The 21,218-nt window shown below is 40.1% G+C and overlaps 1 protein-coding gene across 6 annotated transcripts in view; it reads left to right on the top strand.

Annotated features, from left to right (window-relative positions):
* Positions 1-21,218, top strand: part of PPP2R2B (protein phosphatase 2 regulatory subunit Bbeta) — a 500,931-nt gene that overhangs the window by 83,060 nt on the left and 396,653 nt on the right. Inside the window, exon 1 of one of the 6 annotated variants that reach the window (XM_049874002.1) lies at positions 1,030-10,483. The exons of the other annotated variants lie outside the window; for them this stretch is intronic. Within the exon in view, the coding sequence (XP_049729959.1) occupies positions 10,477-10,483 (7 nt within the window). The 5' untranslated portion in view covers positions 1,030-10,476. Of the gene's footprint in view, positions 1-1,029; positions 10,484-21,218 lie in introns of those variants that run through there. 6 annotated transcript variants of the gene reach the window in all.

Here is a 21,218-nt window from a genome sequence, read left to right as displayed (position 1 = left end):
CACACCATATACAAAAATTAACTCAAAATGGATCAAAGACCTACACATAAAGCCAAAAACCATGAAGCTCATAGAAGAAAAAATAGGATCAATGCTAGAGGCCCTAATACATGGCATTAACAGGATACAAACTACAACCAACAACACACAAGCTCCAGAGGATAAGGTAGATAATTGGGATCTCCTAAAAATTAAACACTTATGCTCATCAAAGACTTCACCAAAAGAGCAAAAAGAGAACCTACAAACTGGGGGAAAAAATTTTGGCTAATATAAATCAGACAAAGGTCTCATTTCTAAAATCTACAAGAAAATCCAACACTTCTACAGCAAAAAAGGCAAATAATCCAGTTAAAAAATGGGCAAAGGAAATGAACAGACACTTCACCAAAGAAGACATTCAAGTGGCCAACAGACACATGAGGAAATGCTCACGATCTCTAGCCATCAGAGAAATGCAAATCAAAAGCACAGTAAGATACAATCTCACCCTGGTGTTAATGGCATGAATCAATAAAACAGGTAATAACAAATGTCGGAGAGGCTTCAGAGAGATCAGAACTCTTATGCACTGCTGGTGGGAATGCAAAATGACACAACCATTTTGGAAAACGATATGGCACTTCCTTAGAAAGCTAGAAATAGATATACCACATGATCCAGCAACCCAGCTCCTAGGAATATATCCTAGAGAAATAAGAGTCATGACTAGAATAGACATGTGCATACCCACGTTCATTGCAGCATTGTTCACAGTAAAAAAAAGACGGAAACAACCTAGATGCCCATCAACAGATGAATGGATAAACAAACTGTGGTACAAACACACAATGGTATATTACACAACAATGAATCTGTGAAGCATCTGATAACATGGATGAATCCGGAGGGCATTATGCTGAGTGAAATAAGTCAGTCACAAAAGGACAAATATTGTATGAGACCACTACTGTAAAAACTCATGAAAAGGTCTACATACAAAAAGAAACTATCTTTGATGGTTAAGAGGGAGGCGAGGGGTGGGGATCAAAAAACACTTAATAGACAGTAGATAGGTGGAAACTTTGGTGAAGGGTAAGACAGTACTCAGTACTGGGGAAGCCAGCACAACCTGTACAAGGCAAGGTCATGGTAGCTTCAGACATATATAAACTCCCTGAATTGCTGGGCTGAGGGCTGAGGGCTGAGGACCATGATTTTGGGGGACACCTAGCTCAACTGGCATAACATAGTTTGTAAAGAAAATGTTCTACATCCTCCTTTGGTCAGTAGCACCTGGGGTCTTTAAAGCTTGTGAGAGGCCATCTAAGATACTCCATTTGCCCCACCCCATCTGGAACAAGGGAGAATGAAGAAAACCAAAGACACAAGAGAAACATTAGTCTAAAGGACTAATGGACCACAACTACCACAGCCTCCACCAGACTGAGTCCAGCACAACTAGATGGTATCTGGCTACCAGCACTGGCTGCTCTGACAGGGATTATAATAGAGGGTCCCGGATGGAGTAGCAGAAAAATGTAGAGCAAAATTCTAACTCACAAAAAAACACCAGACTTACTGGCCTGACAGACGCTAGAGAAACCCCAACAGTATGGTCTCCGGATACCTTTTTAACTCAGTACTGAAGTCACTTCTGAGATACACCCTTCAGCTGAAGATTAGACAGGCCTGTAAAACAAAATGACACTGAATGGGCACACCAGCCCAGGGCAAGGATAAGAAGGCAGGAGGTGACAGGAAAGCTGGTAACGGGGAACCCAAGGTTAAGAAGAGGACAGTGTTGACATATCGTGGGGTTGGTAACCAATGTCACAAAGCAATATGTGTATTTATTCTTTAATGAGAAACTAATTTGCTCTGTAAACCTTTATCTAAAGCACAATTTAAAAAAAAAGAAAAAAATATAGAGTCCGAGAGTGAGAATTAAATGAGATATTGTATTATAAGCCTGGGTAGAGTGGAGCTCTGATTATTGAATTGGAAAGATCACTTCTAGACTCTAGAAAATTTTTATTCTATTTGGCTGGTAACCTTGCCCCACTAAGAAGGGTAATTGGAAGATGAAATGAGAGTGTCTATATACAGACTTTATTTCTATGCCTAGAAATAAAGGAGTATCCATTAATAGTAATAGCTGTAATTATTAGCATTATTACTACTGCTGTTTTTTATTGTATACACAACAAATACTTTTCAATACTAACTCTGTGCCTCCTCCTGTGCTTGGTGCAAGGGTGTGGGGACTTGAAACAAATAAGTATTTTCAGATAAGGATATGGTTTGTGTAGAAAATAAAATAGTATTATGAGATAGAGTGTCGTCTCTGGGACTGATCTACTTTAGATAGATGATATCAAGGCGGCTCCGGCCTTTCGCTCAGATCGCCTGGCCAACGCCAGCCTTAGTGAAAAAAGAACGTGTTCTCCTAGCCCCATGTCTTTGTCTCAGTTTGAGGACTGCAAGAAGACAGAGGAGGATCTATATAAGCAGGAATCCCCAGACCTTTCTTTGGGCAAGGTTGCACACTAAGAACCTGCAACCAGTGTAGACAAGGGTGGACAAAACCACCTCTTTCTTGTGTGACGAGGTGACCGGACATAACCTGATTCCCTTGCCTGCATGTGGCCTATTCATCCACCAGGTGGCAGTGTTCAATAATGAACAGTGACAACATTAATCAAAGAGGGCCTCTGGCCCGCATTAATATTGCAGACTGTCTAACGAACATTTGCTTCCGGCACTAATTACAGCTATCCTTTCTGATGGCTGTGCCTTGGTACTGTGACAATTTCCTTTTGGATCTTCTTGCATTTGTGTCTGAAATAAATTAATTCTGTTTTTAGTATATTACGTGCCAAAGCACCATGCAAAGAATTTTACAAACATTATTGCTTAGCGTTGCCACACCACCGTTGCGGTGTAAGCCATTTGTAGGTGAAGGATCTGAGAATCAGCGAGTAGTAAGTTGCCTATGGATGCACAGCTGGTGAGTGACAGTGCTGGGTTCCAACCTAGGTTTGTCTAATTTCAAAGCCTAGCTATTAACCATGACACTAGGCTGCTCTGTATTTTATGAAGAATAATTATTAGTAAGTGAAATATCACTGAAACAGAGCAGACTGTTTCCCATATTAGGGCATGAAATTCGTACATTGCCAGTATCAGTACTATCAAGAGAAGTATTGATGCAGCAGCCACCTAGCTCTAGGAATGGCTGGGAGCTGGAGGAAAGGGAGTGAGTGGGACCAGCAAGACTTCTGAAGACTCGGAGCAGTGGCAGGCGCACAGCCAGAGGAAAAAGTTCTTAGACCATGACTGAGAGTCCTGACTGGGTGTCGTAAAGGAACGAAAGGCAAATTGTCATTATTTTCTTTGTGGAGACAAAGAATACACACCAGAGAGAGGTAAAGTTGCTGGCCTGAGGTTGCCGACGAGACCACTCTTTGTGGAGACTCCAGGAACTTTCCCATTATCCTGGAAGAACTGGCTGATCAAAGAGAGCCTCAAAGTTCTGAAAAAGTTGATGATCATATAATTCCAAAGAATATTTTCCTTTCTGAGATTTTTCTGCAGATGTGGGCAAATTAATATCTATATGTCTAATGTTTATAGTTTGAAAGAGATTATTGTCAGTTTGTTTCTAAGCAATTCTATATGCTTAGAGGATGGTATTCTAGAACTGGAAAAGAATTTAGGGTCAATCTGGTGAAATGTCTTCATTTTAAAGATGAGGAAACTGAGGCCCAGAGAGCAGACGGGGCATCCTCACAGTCACTCAATCTAGTTGGTGGCAGGATTAGGCCTAGATTCCCAAAAGAAATTACACCACCAACTCCCTTGACATCCTATGCCTTTCAAAATTTGGGAGCCTAGAATTCAAACCAGAGACCCATCCAGAGTCAGCTCTGTGGGTGGCTGCTGCAGAATCAAAACAGTCCCGAGATCAAATCACTCTGGAAACCACCAAGTCAAACAAAGTTAAAACAAATTTTTAACAAGACTTGTCAGAACTTTTAACGTCCTAATATTTATCATGAATCTTCAAGGACAAATGAAAGTATTTACAGTTTTCAAAACTTGACTTCAATCTTTTTTTTTTTTTAATAGCACATCTATTAACTTATACAACAGTGTTCAACAGACGCAACTGGGAAACATCAACTTAATTTTTGTTATCTTGGTTTCCCAAAATTGCTTAGTCATGGAACCCAATGTTTAAGAGTATTTCATAGGATGAATGTTTTGTGGAGCACACTTAGGACCTGCTTCAGGGAGCTATGCACAAGACAAAGCCATCTTTGAGTCACAGTGGCCAACTGGTTTAGGGGCCGTATGTGGGGGGTCCACCTGCCTAGAGGAGATCAAGTCTTACCAGAGGTAACCCAACCTCAAGAGAGGTAAATTATACATATTAGAGAGCCCACTTTGTGAGAACCTTCTGAGTGAGATCTGAAAGGTCATAATGTGTCCATTGTTCTTTTCAGAGGTTATCGTTGTTAGTTACTGTGCAGTTGGCTCTGATTCATGGCAACGTTAGCGACATTACATATAGCAGAACAAAACATTGCCTGCTCCGGAACCATCTCCATGGTCTTTAACGTGTTTGCATCAACTGTTCCATCTACTGTGTCAGTCCATCTCATTGAGGATTTCTCTCATTTTCATTGACTTTCTACTTTACCAAATATCATGTCCTTTTTTAGAGATTGTTCTTTCTCAATGACTTGTCCAAAGCAAGAAAGATAAAGTCTCACCATCCTCACCTCTAAGGAGCATTTTGATTGTATTTCTTCTAAGAGTGATTTGTTCATCCTTCTGGAGGTCCATGGTATATTTAATATTCTTTTCCAATACCACAATTCAAATGTATCAATTCTTCTTTTATTTTGTTTTTTCATTATCCCGCTTTTGCACACGTATGAGGCAATTGAAAAGGCCATGGCTTGGTCAGGCACACCTTAGTCATCAAAGTGTTGTCATTGCTTTGTTGTTGTTCTGAGTTGCCCTTGAGTCAGTTCTGACTCATAGTGACCCTATGTACAACAGAACGAAACACTGCCAGGTCCTGTACCATCCTCACAATTGTTATGTTTGAGCCCCTTGTTGCAGCCACTGTGTCAGTCCATCTTGTTGAGAGTCTTCTTCTTTTTCTCTGACTTTCAACTTTACCAAGCATGAAGTGTTTTTCCAGGGACTGATCCCTCCTGATAACAGGTCCAAAGTATGTGAGACGAAGTCTCTCCTTCCTTGCTTCTAAGGAGAATTCTGGCTGTACTACTGTCAAGACAAATTATTTCATCCTTTTCGAGTCCATGGTATATTCAACATTCTTCACCAACACCATAATTCAAAGGCATCAATTTTTCTTCTGTCTTCCTTATTCATTGTCCAGCTTTCACATGCATATGAGGTGACTGAAAACATCATGGCTTGGGTCAGGTGCACCTTAGTCCTAAAGGTAACATCTTTGCTTTTTAACACTTTAAAGAAGTCGCTATGAGTCGGAATCAACTCGATGGCACTGGGTTTTGCAGCTGATTTGCCCAGTGCAGTGTGTCATTTGATTTCTTGATGGCTGCTTCCATGTACATTGACTTTTTATCCTATTAGAATGAAATCCTTGACAACTTCAATTTTTTTTCTCCATTTATCATTATATTGTTGACTGGCCCAATTGGGAGGATTTTTGTTTCTTTACTTTCAGGTGTAATTCATACTGAAGGCTGCAGCCTTTGACTTTCATTAGTAAGTGCTTCAGGTCATCTTCACTTTTGTCAAGCAAGGTTGTTATTATCTGTGTATTGTGTGTTGCTAATGAGTCTTCCTGTTTTGGGAGGACAACACTTTTATGCAGTATTCTGGGGAACATCAGAGATAGTAAGGTTCAAGTATGATGAGCTGGTGTCATTACACAAAGCAAGGGTTTGGGGGGTCAGACAAAGGAGGGTTTGGACTCAGGCTGTGCTGCGTGGTAGCACATGACTTTGGACAAATTGCCCTCATTGACCTTGAATCCCTTTAAAGTGAGGATAATAGCATGCAATGGTGGCATGATAACACTACCTATTTGAAAAGAGGAAGAAAAAATGGAGGATGCTGTGTTTGTTCAGAGTAATTGTTCATAAACCACTTGAAGATAAAAATGGGGCCCCAAGGGAATCTTCAGGTAACAAAATATGCTCAGCTAACTGCTCTGCATAGTAAAAGGATACGAGATTCCAAGTACAGGGTGGAGTACAAATCCAACAGAGGAGGTTTGTACCTGTTAGCCATGGAACACAGAGCAGTGCATGAGAAGGAAGAGGAGAAACAATGTTCGGCCCTCCAGATGCCCACGCCCTGTTGATGCTAAGAGGAGGAACTCTGAGAAGAGAAGGTCTGGGAGGCATTTTTCACATGAAATTACCTATGTGATCTTACTCCACGGTTCAAGCTCATAAAACCTCAATGAAGATAGCAAATATCATGTGATATTGGTTGCCTTGATTTTGATTTGAAAGCAACCGACATCTGGTTATAACCACCACAGAGGGCTGTTATAAGGACTGGTTGTCCTGGGCTCATAGGAAATTCACCTAAATTAGGAGCTAAACAAAGAGCATGGGTTTCATTCATTCTGTACAATATGTTCTTGAGTAATTGCCCCAATCTAATTTGTACACATTTAATAATGTTTTCCTCTTAAACTGCATCATCATCTCAAAGATGAGTCAGCAGTGAAGGGAACCAACTGTGGCATGATAAGCCTGTGTTCTCCATTCACCTCTGCCAAGAACATCTGCACACCTCAGGACAGTCGCTTAGCCCCCAGGGCCATGGTTCGCCCAACTATAAAACAAGAGGGAGTGAACATGGTGATTTATGAGACATTGTAGCCTCATAGAGATGGTTCAGCATTAGAGAGACCTGAGTTAGAATCCTAGCTCTGCCACCGTTTAGCTCTGTGACCTCAGGAAATTTCCTTAACATTTTTGAAATGAGGGTGACCAAATCAAATGAAGTTATGCCTGTAATTCTGAAATGGTTTCTCTAATTGAGTCCCCAGTAGGTATTGGGTCTTAAGACTTTTAGCTTTAAGGTTTTTCCTTTCTTTTGTCTTTCAGGATTTTTATCTGTTTTTAAAATGCACACACACATACACTTTGCTAGCTCCTTCTCCCCTCTCCTGAGAATAAAGAAGAAAGAGAACATTGGAAGTGAAAGGAAGGAATGGGAAGGAGTTGGCATGAGCAGGAACCTGGACTGACCCAAAGAAAAAAAGCAAACATAATGCTCTTCACATCTCAAGTACTTTTGGGATTCAGAATACACACATGAAAGGAAGAGCCCCCATCATGTGCAGATTCATAATAACAGGTTAAAAAAGAAAAGAAAAAGACAGGCGGTGGGAGTATTTGGGGTGGAGGAATGAATATATTGACCCATTCCCATCTCCTTGAAGTTTACAGCTGGCTGTTTAAGCAAATGAATCCCAGCTAGTTGAATAAACTTTGTCAAATTTCCTTCTCCCTAAAAAACACCTTAGATGGCTACTCCAGATGTCATTGTCACTCTATTCTTTAGGAACATACACAAGTATACAACAGTTACTGAAATTCCCAAAGCGGGCCACAGACCAAATCATTTTATTAATAGGGTCGCTATAGAAAGTCCCTTTTGGTATCTGATACACCTTCTTTGGAAAGAACACCTCCTTTGGGGCCAACGTCTCCCTGGCTGTGGACTGGCTTAATTTTAAACGCACAATACTGATATTGGACAGAATTTAGGTATCCTTTCTTGGCTATGAAATGGGTTTTCAATGAATTAATACTCTTTTTTTTTATATTACAGTGAAAATATATGTAACAAAACATATGCCATCTCAACAATTTCTACATGTACAATTTAGAGACATGATGACATTCATGCAACCATTCTCCTAATCTTTTTTCAAATTATTCCATCACCATTAACATAAACTCAATTCCCCCTAAGCAAAAGATTTCCTTTTGCTCTTCCTTCCCACTTTTGGTAATCAGTAATAATCTTCGGTTTCTATTTATTTTCTTGTTTCGTATACCCATTAAACCCACTGCCATTGTATAAGTGAGATCATATAATATTTGTCCTTTTGCTACTGGTTTTTTGGTCAGCATGTTTTCAAGGTTCGTCCATATAATGCCGTTCAACAGGACTTCATTTTTCTTTATGACTGAGTAGAATTTCATTGTGTCTATATGCCACATTTTGTTTGTCCATTCATCTGCTGATGGCATTTGGGTTGTTTCCACCTTTTGTTTATTGTAAGAAGCACTGCAATGAGCATTGTTATACAGATTTGGCTTAATACTCTTAATATATAAAAAGCTCTTATAAACCAAGGTGAAAAACTAAAATATCACCAAAAACAAAGATGAGCAAAGAACATGAAAATGTAATTCATAAAAACAATAATGCTTAATAATGCCAACAATCATTAAGATAGCATAGAACCTGGCAACATTTCCTTCTGTTATACATAGGGTTGCTCCAAGTCAGAGCCGGCTCAACAGCACCTAACAACAACCACATGAACGGATGTTCAAACAGTATTACTAGGTATCAAATAAGTGAAAAGTAAAAATAACGCCATGCTGATTTTTACCTACCAGGTAGACAAAGGTTAGAAACAATGTTAATACCTAAAGTTGTTAAAGATGGAGCAAAGTAGACGCTTTTTTTGGTGAGACTGTAAATTGATGCAACTTTTCTGGAAGGCAACCTGGCAATATGTAGCTGAAGTTTTAAACGTGCATACCATTTGGCTCAACAAGTCTTCTTCTTGAATTTTATTCTAAGTAAATAACCTTAGATGTGTAAGAAAATTTAGCCGCCTCGGTGCTCATCATAGCTTTCCTCCTCCATAGCTTTGTTGTTGTCTTGAACAATCCAGATGTCTACAAAGAGGGGACTGATAAAATCATGCTATATCCCTGTAATGGAACGCTCTGCAGCTTTTAGAAATGATGATATAAATACACTATCATGCAAGGATATTCACCATATATTAAGTGAGAAAAAAAAGCAAATTTCCCCATTAAGATAGAATTCCTTTAAGAGACAACAATAGCAAAAACAAGAATACTGGGCACATATGAGAACAAAAGCCTGGGTGAGAGTTGTTTCAAAATATTACGCATGGTTGACTCTGGCGGGTGGAATTAAGAATAATTCTAATTTAGAATTATTCTCTTGCTGGAATGCCTACAAGTGTAAATTGTTTTTATAATCAGAAAGAAAAGAAATAAAACATCTATGGAGTAGAGGGGCCCACACCCAACAAAGTCTAGAAAAAAACCTGTCATTTTACTAGACTAAAAAAGTTACTACTTACCTTCCTCCAACATGTAAAGACCTGTAATCTGAGATTTCAGGTTAATGCCCTACCTAAAAGACACATTCACTGATCTGAGCTTTGAGTCTAATTTGTTTCGATTTGTCTGTACTACCTGGTCCATTTCCATTTTGGTCTGGTGGTTTTCCATTCCAGTTTCTGTGCTTCTCTTCTGCTGCTCTGCTCAGGCACTGGGTCATTTTCATTTAAAGAAGTGTGTATGTGTGTGTGTGTGTGTGTGTCTGTGTCTGTGTCTGTGTCTGTGTCTGTGTCTGTGTCTGTGTCTGTGTCTGTGTTTTCTCCCAGAAACTTCTATAGGTGTGGAGTGTCATGGTATCTGATACATGGAATGCCCTTTGTAGCAGGAAAAAAAAGCTAGGAATAACCTAACTACTTTCAACAGGGTCAAGGGAACTTAAGTAAGGACCTAAGAGGGAGATTTATAGTCAGTCAGGTCTAGAAAGGAGTTACAGATAGGATGACCATTACTCATTAAGTTCTGATCCAATTTTCTATAGCATTATCTAACAAAGCCACCCGTATGAAGGAGTAGGGAAGAGGGGGTTAAATTTTACAGTCGACTAAAACTGATCATGACATTTCCCTACTTAAAACCTATCAATGTTGCCTCTACGACTTTCAGAGTCAAGTTCAAAATCTTTAGCTTGAGAAACAAAAAATTTCTGACCTCTGATCTCTATCTCCCATTGTTACCCCCCACTGAGACTCTTGCTTCTAGTCTTCCTGTTCCTCTGCAGTATGTCAGCTGGTTCACATTTCTGTAGCACCATCATAGCATATCTATTCATCGATGCATGCATTAATAAATATTTGTGTTCTTGCTCTCTGTCAGGTGCTGGGCTAGGTGCTGAGTGGAGATAAAGCAGAAAAAGCAGGAACCCTGTCCTCATGGAGCTTGCAATCACCATAGCACTCCATACGCTCCAATGTAATCACTGGTTTCCCGGTGAATCTCCTTCACCAGAGTGTGTATTATTTCAGGACAGGGACCACGTCTCAATCCACTTTGATTCCCCAGCGTCTGAAACCACAGGCATTCAGTAAACACTCCACTGATCACTGAACGACTGAATGAAGAAATTAACCCCAACAAGGACATGCTAGGTAGGCTGGCTTTGCCCATTTACTAGATTCTATTTTGTTTCCAAGGATGATATTTGAAGGCAAAGACTTTAGACTTAGAAGTTCCAGGTTTCTACTAAACTCTGCATCTGAGCTGAAACGCAAACCTGGGTAAGTCACTATATTTTTTCCACATGTTTGGCAAAACACCTTGAAAATGTTGGATTTAAGACTGCTATGTAAGAACAAAGAAACCCTGGTGGCGTAGTGGTTAAGTGCTATGGCTGCCAACCAAAGGGACAGCAGTTCGAATCCACCAGGCTCTCCTTGGAAACTCTATGGGGCAGTTCTACTCTGTCCTATAGGGTCGCTATGAGTTGGAACGGACTCGACGGCACTGGGTTTGGTTTGGTTTGGTTTTTATGTAAGAACAAATTATAAAAATTTTGGAGGTTTTAAACAATATCTCGACAGCTTTCTTGAATTATTTTGGATTCCACCTCCAACTACTTATTTGCTGAATAACCTTGGGTATATAATTTTATCTTTCTGTGCCTTGGTTTTTCTTATCTCAGAAATGTAGATAATAGAATCCACTACAGAAGGTTGTTATATGGTTTCAATTAGCTAATACATAGAAAGAGCTTAATATTGGTTAATATTTTAAGAGCTCACTAGTGGTCACTTACCATGACAATAGTGCATGTTCATGATTTGAAGCAAGGGGGTGGGAGCAGTATCATGTACTGATTAATAATGTGTCCTTTGAAGTCAAACAATCTTAAGTTTGTAACCTGGCTCTGCTCTTTATTAACTGTGTATTTAGCATAAATTACTTAACCCCTCTCAATCTTGGTGTTCTCGCCTCTAAATGGGATTTATAATAACTACTTCACAGGGTTCTTGTGAGGATTAAATGAAGATGATGAGTATAAAATTTATTACTACTGATTGGCATATAGAAACTGGTGGATAAATGTTATTTTTAATAATTATAATAATACAATAATAAGGTTAATTATAGAAGTAAGATGGATCCAACTGTCCTTGGAAATCTCTCATCTCTCCTGAGAAGGAAAATACATCACACCAGGCAGGTGCTCATGTGGCAGATCTATTAGGTGATATTTCTTCCAAAATAGAATGAAAACATCCTCCTGGAATTTAAGTCTTTGGAATGAATGTTGCTCTTGTTGTTAGATGCTGTCCAGTCAGTTTTCAACTCATAGAGACTCCATGTGACAGAGTAGAACTGACCCATAGGGCTTTCTAGGCTGTAAATCTTTGTAGGAGCAGATTCCGTGGAACAGCTGAGTGCGTTTGAACCCCCAACCTTTTGGTTAACAGCTGAGCGCTTAACCATTGTACTACCAGGGATCCTTTGGAATGAATAAGGAGATCTGAATTAGAGTGAAGGGCTGATAAAGACACTGATAAGGGCTAGAGACCACAAAAATCAAGGGTTCTCCTAGGAAATGAAAGGTGCTGCTCTTCATAGATGACATCTAGAGCTTGGTAGGGTGGGACCCCCAGGAAATCTATAACTAATGTCTGCTTGGTGTCATATCTGAGGAACAGTAATTATTCGCTGTTTGATTAACATCTTGGCACTAACTGTTAGAGAAAGAAGACAACAGTGAATATGAGGTTTGATAATCCTCCCCCAGTTCAGCTTCTCCCGCTTCCCCAATTATCTTAACTCTTTTCCCCCCAGTCCTGCATCCACTTCATATTTTGAGCAGTTACACAGCTTTTGGCACAATGGTATATAATTACAGCCTCCAGTTTCCTCTGTGTTCTTTTTGGAGCGATGTGTGGGTCTATGGGACCTGAAAACAAGTGAACAAGAAATAATGGTTCTCACATTTCCCCTCCTCTAGCCCCGCAACCAGCCCACTGGGCTTTGGACAAATTAGAAAAAGGCTCTATTTCATCAATATGTTTTGTTGCCATATGTCAGAAAATTATTCTAATAAACACAGAAACTCTCATTGACTACAATATGACTAGTGCCCCCAAGGTTGAGTAGTGGGCATTCAACATAACCATGTGTGCCAGCAGCCTCCACCTTCCCCTACTGCCTTCTAACCTCATCTTTAACAATCATATCCCAGAAGATGCATTTGCTTGCTAACATCCCAACAACTGGCATCTGTTGAACTTGAAGTTGTTCAAGTTACTCAAGCCTGAACATAAACACACCTTGGGGAAGCTGCCGCTAACATCCTTCCCTACCCTGGACTAAGGAGAGTTAACAGTATTCCCCTCCTCACTGCGAGCGCTGTGTGTGGTACACACCTCTGTTGTTTAATTGATCATGCTGGATTGTAATTATTTGTCTGCATGGCTGTCTCCCATTCTAAACTGTAAGCTTCTAGAGCGAGATCACCTGAGATGCTATGATCATGCCGATTTCTGAGCCAGGTTTTTAATAAAAAAATAACAAGCACGACTACAATGTCCTGGATTGAAAAACAAAAACAGCTGACTGAATTGAACATATTTTTCTTTCCAAGATCAAAAGAATAATCTTTGGTCAAAGGTTGATAAAATCTTGAGCAAGCTCTTTGGGGAGTGGCCAAGGCAATTAGTTTTCTGTGATGACAACTCCACATAGTTGTGGATCAGATAGGAAAATGAAGAGGGCAAGAGTGAAGAATTCAGGCAGAGGTTTTCCATTCATGAGTTTACAGTGTATAGAAAATAAAACGTGCAATGACCTTGTAAAATAACTAATATGAGAAGTTTTGAACAAATGTTTGGAACTCTGATGCCAGAGAATCAGTTTTTCAGAGTTAATTAAAATTGTAAATAAATCCCAAAGAACCACCATTTGCCTTTTTCCTGAGATCCGATGATTTTGTTGATGTCTCTTTAGCATCTATTTCTCAAGACTTCCTTTGAGGGTGACTATGGTCAGTGATAATCTGCCAAGTGACCAGACACAGTGATAGAATCCATAACCTCTGCCATGTGGCTGTGACTGAGGGCATCTCCACTCTGAGAGTAGCTTACTTTGTTCTAATTCTTCTTGTGTGGGGTTTTAAGAGAGAATTTTTCTCAAGAATTACTCAACAAGGTTCATTGAATTATATCTTGTAGTTTCTTACTGCTGAGGGTGGAGACACTTTACAAGACATTTCAGGTGTTTACAATTTATCTGGGACCACAAGAACTCATGATTTTATTAGAGAACAATTTAAAACATTGTATAACTAGTGCTATCCTCTATTGGCTTGCTCCTCAAAGGTTATCTGAGGGCCAGCAGCATCAGCATCACCTGGAGCTTGTTAGAAATGTAGAATGTCAACCCCAGACCTACTAAATCAGAAGCTGCAATTTAATAAGATCCCTAGCTTATTTGTATGCACATGAGGCTTACCAATGAAATTGGACTAGTATTGAGCTGGCTGCATAAGAATCACCTGGGGACTTTTAAATGTTCAGATTCCTAGGTTCTAACCCTGGTACATTATATTTTAGCATAATTGGTACAAATATGAGCTCTTGGTGAAGACTGGTGGATTCGAACTGCTGACCTTTTAGTTAGCAGCCATGGCACTTAACGACTACACCACCAGGGTTTTTGAATATTGCTTAGGTCTGAATTACGGTTTTGCCTCTCACTACCTGTGTCAATGGCTGAATAACCTGTGTCTGTTACCTCATCTATGAAAGGGGAAAACTCTTTTGGCAGGGCTGTTGGAAAAGTTTATAATATATTTAACATGGTTCTTGTTATCTAGTAAGCATTCAAGAAATGCTGGCTACTTTTATTCTGTCAATGAAGTTTTGGAAGCACTACACTGCAGGGTTGTATGTGGTTTATTTTACTTATTAGAAAATAGATCTTCTTGAATAAGAGCTAACTGAAGGAAGCACACAACAGTACCACATCCTCAACACACATGTACACATGTATGCCCTTGGTGTATGTATTTCTCTACAGATCTGGACTCTTTTCAATTCATAAATTTCCAAGGTCCAAGTGAGCTACTATCTTAGAACCTGGCCTGCCATCATTTCTACCGTTCTTTGATCCTGTCACATTTACAAAAGGTATTTTTACTAAAGTATACTTCATCATCTGGAGGTCCCAGAGAACATATACCAGGAACATATCTTCCAAAAGGAGTGACGTATTGAGAGGAGGAGATGAACTGGCTTCATGTAGCTCCCCAAGTTGAAAAAATCTTTTCTGGTTAAACTGAACTGTGTGATCCTTTCTTACTCAGGACATGCTGACATAACATGGCTTTTATAAGGAAAAGAAAATTGCCTTTGAGCGTGCACACACGCGCGCACACTCCCACACACACGAGCCTCCCTCCCAGATACAAATCAAGAGAGTACTCATACCCCAACTTAGAAATAGTGGGGACCTCAGTTCTTAGTGGCCAACCAAACCAGTTGATGCTATTGAGCAGAGCTTCTCCAATTCTGTTTTAACACATCTCTACCTATTTTCTGGCTTTGAATGTCTTGTTAAACTATCTACACTTGTTTTTAGATGTATTCATTCTTACACAGGAGTTCAGTATCTGACGCACTCTCTGCAGCCAATAGTCATTTAAACCTGTTTTTAACAGTTAAATGAGAATACTACCTCCCTCACAGGACTGTTGTAAAGTGAATAGAGATCGTGTTTACTAAAGGACTCAGTGCAATGGTTAACACAGACTAAGTGCTCCATAAACCCTGGCTATTACTCCAACATTCACTCTGTCTCTAGGTGAAGTTTATTTCCTTCCGGCAATTCACCAAATTTAGTTTTGTATCACTTTATGTCTCTTCGTCATTTAAATGACATGTATTTCACCAACTCCATTAAAATCTGTGAATTCATTTTTGACTTTCCCTACCTAAGTGATGAGAAGTTCTCTCCAGTTCAAGGTAAAATGCTTGTGTCATAATAATACATGGCAATTCAGTGAATTTCATGCTTGGAGCCAGGAGTATGCCTGGATAATAAAACTATGGCCCATATGCCTTGGCAACAGTTTTGCAAATGACTTGGAGTATTGTATTTCAGACCTACTATAAATTACAAATATAGATGTGTATGGATATGTGTGTGTATTTTTTATGTAGCATCCAGAAACCCAATGCTGTCGAGTCGATTCCGACTCATAGCGACCCTACAGGACAGAGTAGAATGTCAAATAAATGAGGGCAGTAAACCCTTTATCAGAAGCCACATTGCAGATTTATTCACATTCAATAGTTTTATTCAGGTACAGAGTCATTAGCATTTATTAATACATTTTCCAGGTTATAACTCAGTAATCTGTTTTGATTAGGGGCACCGGTGAGTGGGAGGCACGTAATTTGGCACCAGTCATTTAGCTTTTGGCGTCTGAAACCGGGGATTCTAATATTGTTTATTGTTTTTTTGAAGATTCCATCTGTTTACCTTAGGTGTGAATTTTATTGAGTTTTTGTGGCTGTACCTCCAAACTTACTGCGATTATGTTGTTGTTGTTGTGCTAATTGTCATCAGGTCAATTCCAACTCATGGCAACCCCAAGTGTGCAGAATAGAACTGCCCCATAGGGGTTTCAAGGCTGTGACCTTTCAGAGACAGATCACCAGGACTTCTGTGGTACCTCTGGATAGGTTTTTGCCACCAGTCTTGGGGTTAGTAGTTCATTTAACCATTTACACCACACCCAGGGCCTCTCACTGTGATTATAGTCTCCCTATCTCTTACTCACTCTCTGCTAGACTCTATCAATTTGCTAACATGTGTCTGAAGTAGATAACCATCCAGGTCATCCATTTTCTAAGCTTTGGACACTCATACAACTAATGGCCAAGGTTGTTCACATAACCTTACTCACTCACACTCTCACCCCATCCCAGCCATAATCTACTGCCTGACCAGATCCTGTGGTCCCAACAAGCTAGACAATGTTACTGACTTGCTTGTGACGTTGGTACTACCTTGGATTCTTCAGCTGCACGAAATGGAAACCAACTCCGGCTAATGTTAGCAAAGCAGGAAATTGTTGGCAGAGCATAGGTTGTTCAGCAAAGTAAAAGTCTAGCTGAGAAAGGGCAGGAACCAGAGCAGCTTAGGTTACCTAGGTACCTAACTGAGTGTCTCATCAGAAAGCTGTTCCAGGAATGACTCAGCCCCAGCCTTCCCCCCCTCCCCGGCTTTGTCCTTGCATTGCTCATCTCAAGGTCCAAAGTCTTAAGACAGAAGCCTGATTATCCTAGTAGAGATCACACGCGAGCCATCTTGACTGACAAGTCTCCCTAAGATTTTAGGCAATGGTGGAAAGAATTAGGATGCTGTTACCACTCAGAAGTGTGAAATGGATACAGGTGTGGGGAAAAAGTCACCAAGAACAAATCTTGCTGTTGTTTTTCCTGGTTTATAATAATAAATGGACATTATAGAAAATTCGGCTTCCCAAAAAAGTATACAAAATAAAATCAAAAGGATAACAAATGAAGGGTTATTCTCTTCCTCTCATGGAAAGATAATGAAGATCATGATATTTTCAGTTTATTCAGATAGGCAGATTTTATCTATACAGCCTCATAATTTCTTTGAAAAGTGGCTGAAGATAATAAATTTCAGTGATTTCCAAATGCAGTGTGGGTCAGCTGCATTAAATTATTAGGGAGCATTAAAAAAATAGAAATTCCAGAGTCTCCCTCTCAAAAATATTGCTTTACTTAAATCTGGAGTTTGTCCTCAGAAGTGAATTTGAAGAAGAGCCAATCTGGTGAATGGGAGGCTGTGATAGAGGGCCATCTGCCTGGGCTCACAAGTATGAAGATTCTCAAATGTAGATGTCTGGCCGTATCGTTACTTGAGGTCGTACACCATCACAGAACTACAGTACCAGGATTCAAATACAGCAGCATTTACATCCTTTAATGTTATATTCACACTGCCTTACTGGTATTAAAAATTAAGCATTTTTTAACGTGTCTGTTAATTACCTTGTGAATGGCCAAGTATTTTATATCATGTTTTCTACTAACACCATTCATTTGCTAAATGTAAACCTTTGGAATATAACTCTGATTATCCTCTTCTGACATTTCTTGAAGCAAGAGATCTGGCCTCTCTTGACCCCTCGAGGCCCAGGCCTAACCCCCACCCAGGAGCACACGTATCTCTCTGATGCTGGCTCCAGTACTTGGAGTCCCCTGATGGGTACCATGAACTGCCTAAAGAGCAAGTCTTTAGCTACTCCTTTTTTAACAGCTGGGAGTTTTTAAAAAGTTCAGATGTTTGGCCTCACTCAGACCATCTGAATCTGAACCTCTGAGGATGGGACCCTAATAGCTGCACTTTTCAAGGGGGTTCCAGGTAATTCATTGTGCAGCCAAGTTGAGACCACTAGACTTGAAGAACATAATGTCACATATATTTGGGTTCAATAGAACAATTGTCAGACTCTGTGCTCTGTCTTTGCCAGTGGCACCAGGAGCCCTGTTCTCAAAGCTCAGTTGTCTTGCTGGTCTCAAAGATTAGGCAAACCTTTTCTCATCTGTAGGAACCTGACACATGCATCGTCTCCTCCGTATAGTCTTCCTTGATCCATCCAAGCAAAGATTACCAGCCTAGCTTCTATGCCAGGTGTGATGGTTAAGATTGTGTGCCAACTTGATTCTCAGTGTTTTGGCAGTTGTGTGATGTTCTGGTCACTTCCCTGTTGAGATTTGATACGTGGGTCATCCATGGAGCTCTGTTATGAATACAAGTACCTAACCCCAGACCTGGTGTATATCAGAAGCTTCAGGGGTGAGGCATGAGATTCTGTGTTTTTAGCAAACTCTTCAGATGATTCTTAATGTGAATCAGTTTCAAGAAGCATCATCCTATGCTCTCATGGTATGTGTACGTACTTAATTCACATACATTTTCTTTAATGCCTCATGCTTTCTTACAAGGACATAGGAACTTGATATGTATATGTATATATACATAGAAGAAGCTATTCTTCTTTTCCTTCCTTTTCTACTTTGTATAAGGCTTAGTTTTAGTCTAGTATAAGTCTTTTTTCATGGTTGCATTTATATTTTTGAGTATCTATTTAATGCCAGGTATTATTATTAAACATACAAAAAGTCCGGGTGATTTCCCCCAAAAAATCAGCCAGTGGAAACTCTACAGTTCACAAAGGTCTAATCTGCAAGTTATCAGGGGGATGGTGCAGGATCAGGCTGCATTTCTTTCCACTGTGCGTGGGGTCACCATGAGTCTGGGGGCCGACTCGACAGCAGCTAATAACAGCAACAATAATTGTTGGGCCATTAGGAATGTATTAATAATAGCTAATATTTTTGGAAATTTTACCACGTCTCAGGCACCATACAGGGATTAACTCATTTCATCTTCATTACAAATCTACAAAATAGGTACTAATATTAACTCTCATTATACAGATAAGGAAACTGAGGCACAGAGAAGGTGGGTAACCTACTTAAGTCAGATGCTCTAGGAAGTAATGGAGCCCGTGTTTGTACTCAGGAAGTCTGGATCCAAAGCCAGCCGATGCTAAAAAAAGATGCTTCCTGCCTCTGAATGGTGAAGAAAATGCAGCCCCTGACCTTAAGGAGCTCATGGCCTCATGGGAGAGATGGACAATCTCAAAAAGTATTCTCATAAAATGTTAACATTTTACAGATTAAGGCAAAGTCGTTATGAGAGCATAGCACAGGAAGTTTTAAATTTGCCTCAGGTGGAATGGGAAGAGGTTCATGAAGCCCTCATAGATACGGTGAATTTATATTGAACCATGAGAGATGATTAGTGGAATTTGGCCACACGGATAAGAGGAAGGTAAGGGCATCCCAAGTAAAGCGGTAGTGTGAGGAAAGGAGCAGATGCATGAGAACACACGGTGTGTGCGGACAAGTTAAGTTCACTTAGGGTGGTTGCAAAGAAGGAGGTGGTAGATGGTGAGATGTGAAGCAGTAGTACGGATAGATAATGGAAAATGTGGGTAAGGCACTAGGTCTTTTACAGAAAGTCCAATCCAAACTGACTTAAGCAAAAAGAGAATGTATTGCTTCATTAAACAGAGTTACAGGTAAAGGTTCTCGTCTTGTATAAGGTTATAAGGCTTCAAACCATATGCTTAGGCACTCAAGTCTTTCTCCCAGTCTCTCAACTCACCTTCCTTTCTCTTGACTCCATTCCCTGGCTGCAACTCCAAGCCTCAGTCATCTCATGCTCAAAGCTCTAAGCTCAGCAACTAAGAGAGCCCACTTCTCCAAAAGTTCCAGCAAAACCACAGAAATGAATTTCTTTGACACTGATTGACCTGACGTGGGTCACATGCTGGTCTTGCTATCCCTCACCCAGTCACCAGGGGGCAGAACGCACAGATTGAGTTAGCCGAAATCACATGCTTTGCCTCTGGAGCTTGGAAGCCGTGTAGTAACAAAGCACAAGGACTGAAAAGCAGAATCAGAGTAACTTTGTCACACGAAGGTGGAGCAAATGTTGAGCAGAAACATCACAAATGCCCCATAGGCAAGAAGTTTAGATTTTGAGAGGCCTCGAGTCTGTAAGCTGACCAAGGCTTTTAAAGCATATAATGGAATATTTTTCTCAACCTCAGGGAATGTGGTTTGTAGCAACGTGTTTTTGCTTTCGTGACTGGCCGTGTAGGCAGCTCTGGTTTGTTCTTTTGGGGATGAAACTGAGTCAAAGAGCAGGTTGTTGTCTTACCTTCATCTGTAAGAATGTTCAGTGCAGAAGAGGATGCAGGATTACAAACCATGCCTTGGATTTGTACAGAAAGCGTCTCTCAGAAGCCCTCTATTGAGTATTTTCCTAAACTGCCTAAATAGTCCCTCCCTCCGCCCTACATACCCAATTCCCGTCCCATTGGCAGCCACTTTAAAAGGGATGTGTATGAAGCAGGAGTTGTTTAGATGGAAACAATCCTTCTGTAATGGCCTTGGATTCCGCTGGCCTGAATTGAGCATTTACAGTAGTGAAGCCCTGTTTCATTTATGTTATTTCCTCAAGACCTCTAGTTAGTTTCTATATTTTCAATGCAAATCAGACACAGAAAAGGTTTTATATACTCTGCACAAAATTCTCCATACATCCACATTCAGTGACAAATTGAAGTCTCTTGGGCTAGTAGTTCTAGTATGATTTCAGATAACAAAAATATTCACCACTAAGAGTTCTAGCTTATGCTAATAGACCCACGGTTATCCCAGATAGAGATAACAGAGACTAAGTGACAGGCTTGGGGCTCAGAAAAGTAACAATGTTGATTATATGCTTTTTTGAAAGGGTCACTTTCAATGGAATGCCCTACCTTATATCCCAGAACTTGAAAAGAGGAACAGGTCACCATGAATTCAAGCATCACTTGGCATATGTGGTCTTGCTGGTATCCTATCAGACTCCAAAGAAATTCAGTCACCTTTAAGGGAATAAAAAAAAAAAGAAAGAAACAAAGTCTTTCTCTCTCTGCATTTAGTGCCCCTGCAAGTTGAACGCTTAAGTTTGCATTAAGGGACTTTTACTATACTTCGTTGTTATTAGTTGAGGAGAGTTGATTCCAACTAGTGGCGAACCCGTGTGTTACAGAGTAGAACAACTCCTTACAGTTTTCAAGACTGTGACCCTCTCTCTCAAGGTGCCTCTAGATGGGCTTAACTTTTAGGCTAGTAGTCAAGTGCTTAACCATTTGTGCATTTGTGTAAACTAGTTGCTTAGGTAGGAGTCCCTGAGTCATGTAAATGGTTAAGGTCTCAGATCTTAACAGAAAATCAAACCAAATCCTTT

This window comes from Elephas maximus, chromosome 2 (genome assembly GCF_024166365.1).
Source record: "Elephas maximus indicus isolate mEleMax1 chromosome 2, mEleMax1 primary haplotype, whole genome shotgun sequence".
Lineage (NCBI taxonomy): Eukaryota > Metazoa > Chordata > Mammalia > Proboscidea > Elephantidae > Elephas > Elephas maximus.
Note: the sequence above shows the minus strand (reverse complement) of the source record. Positions and strands in the feature narration are given on the sequence as shown.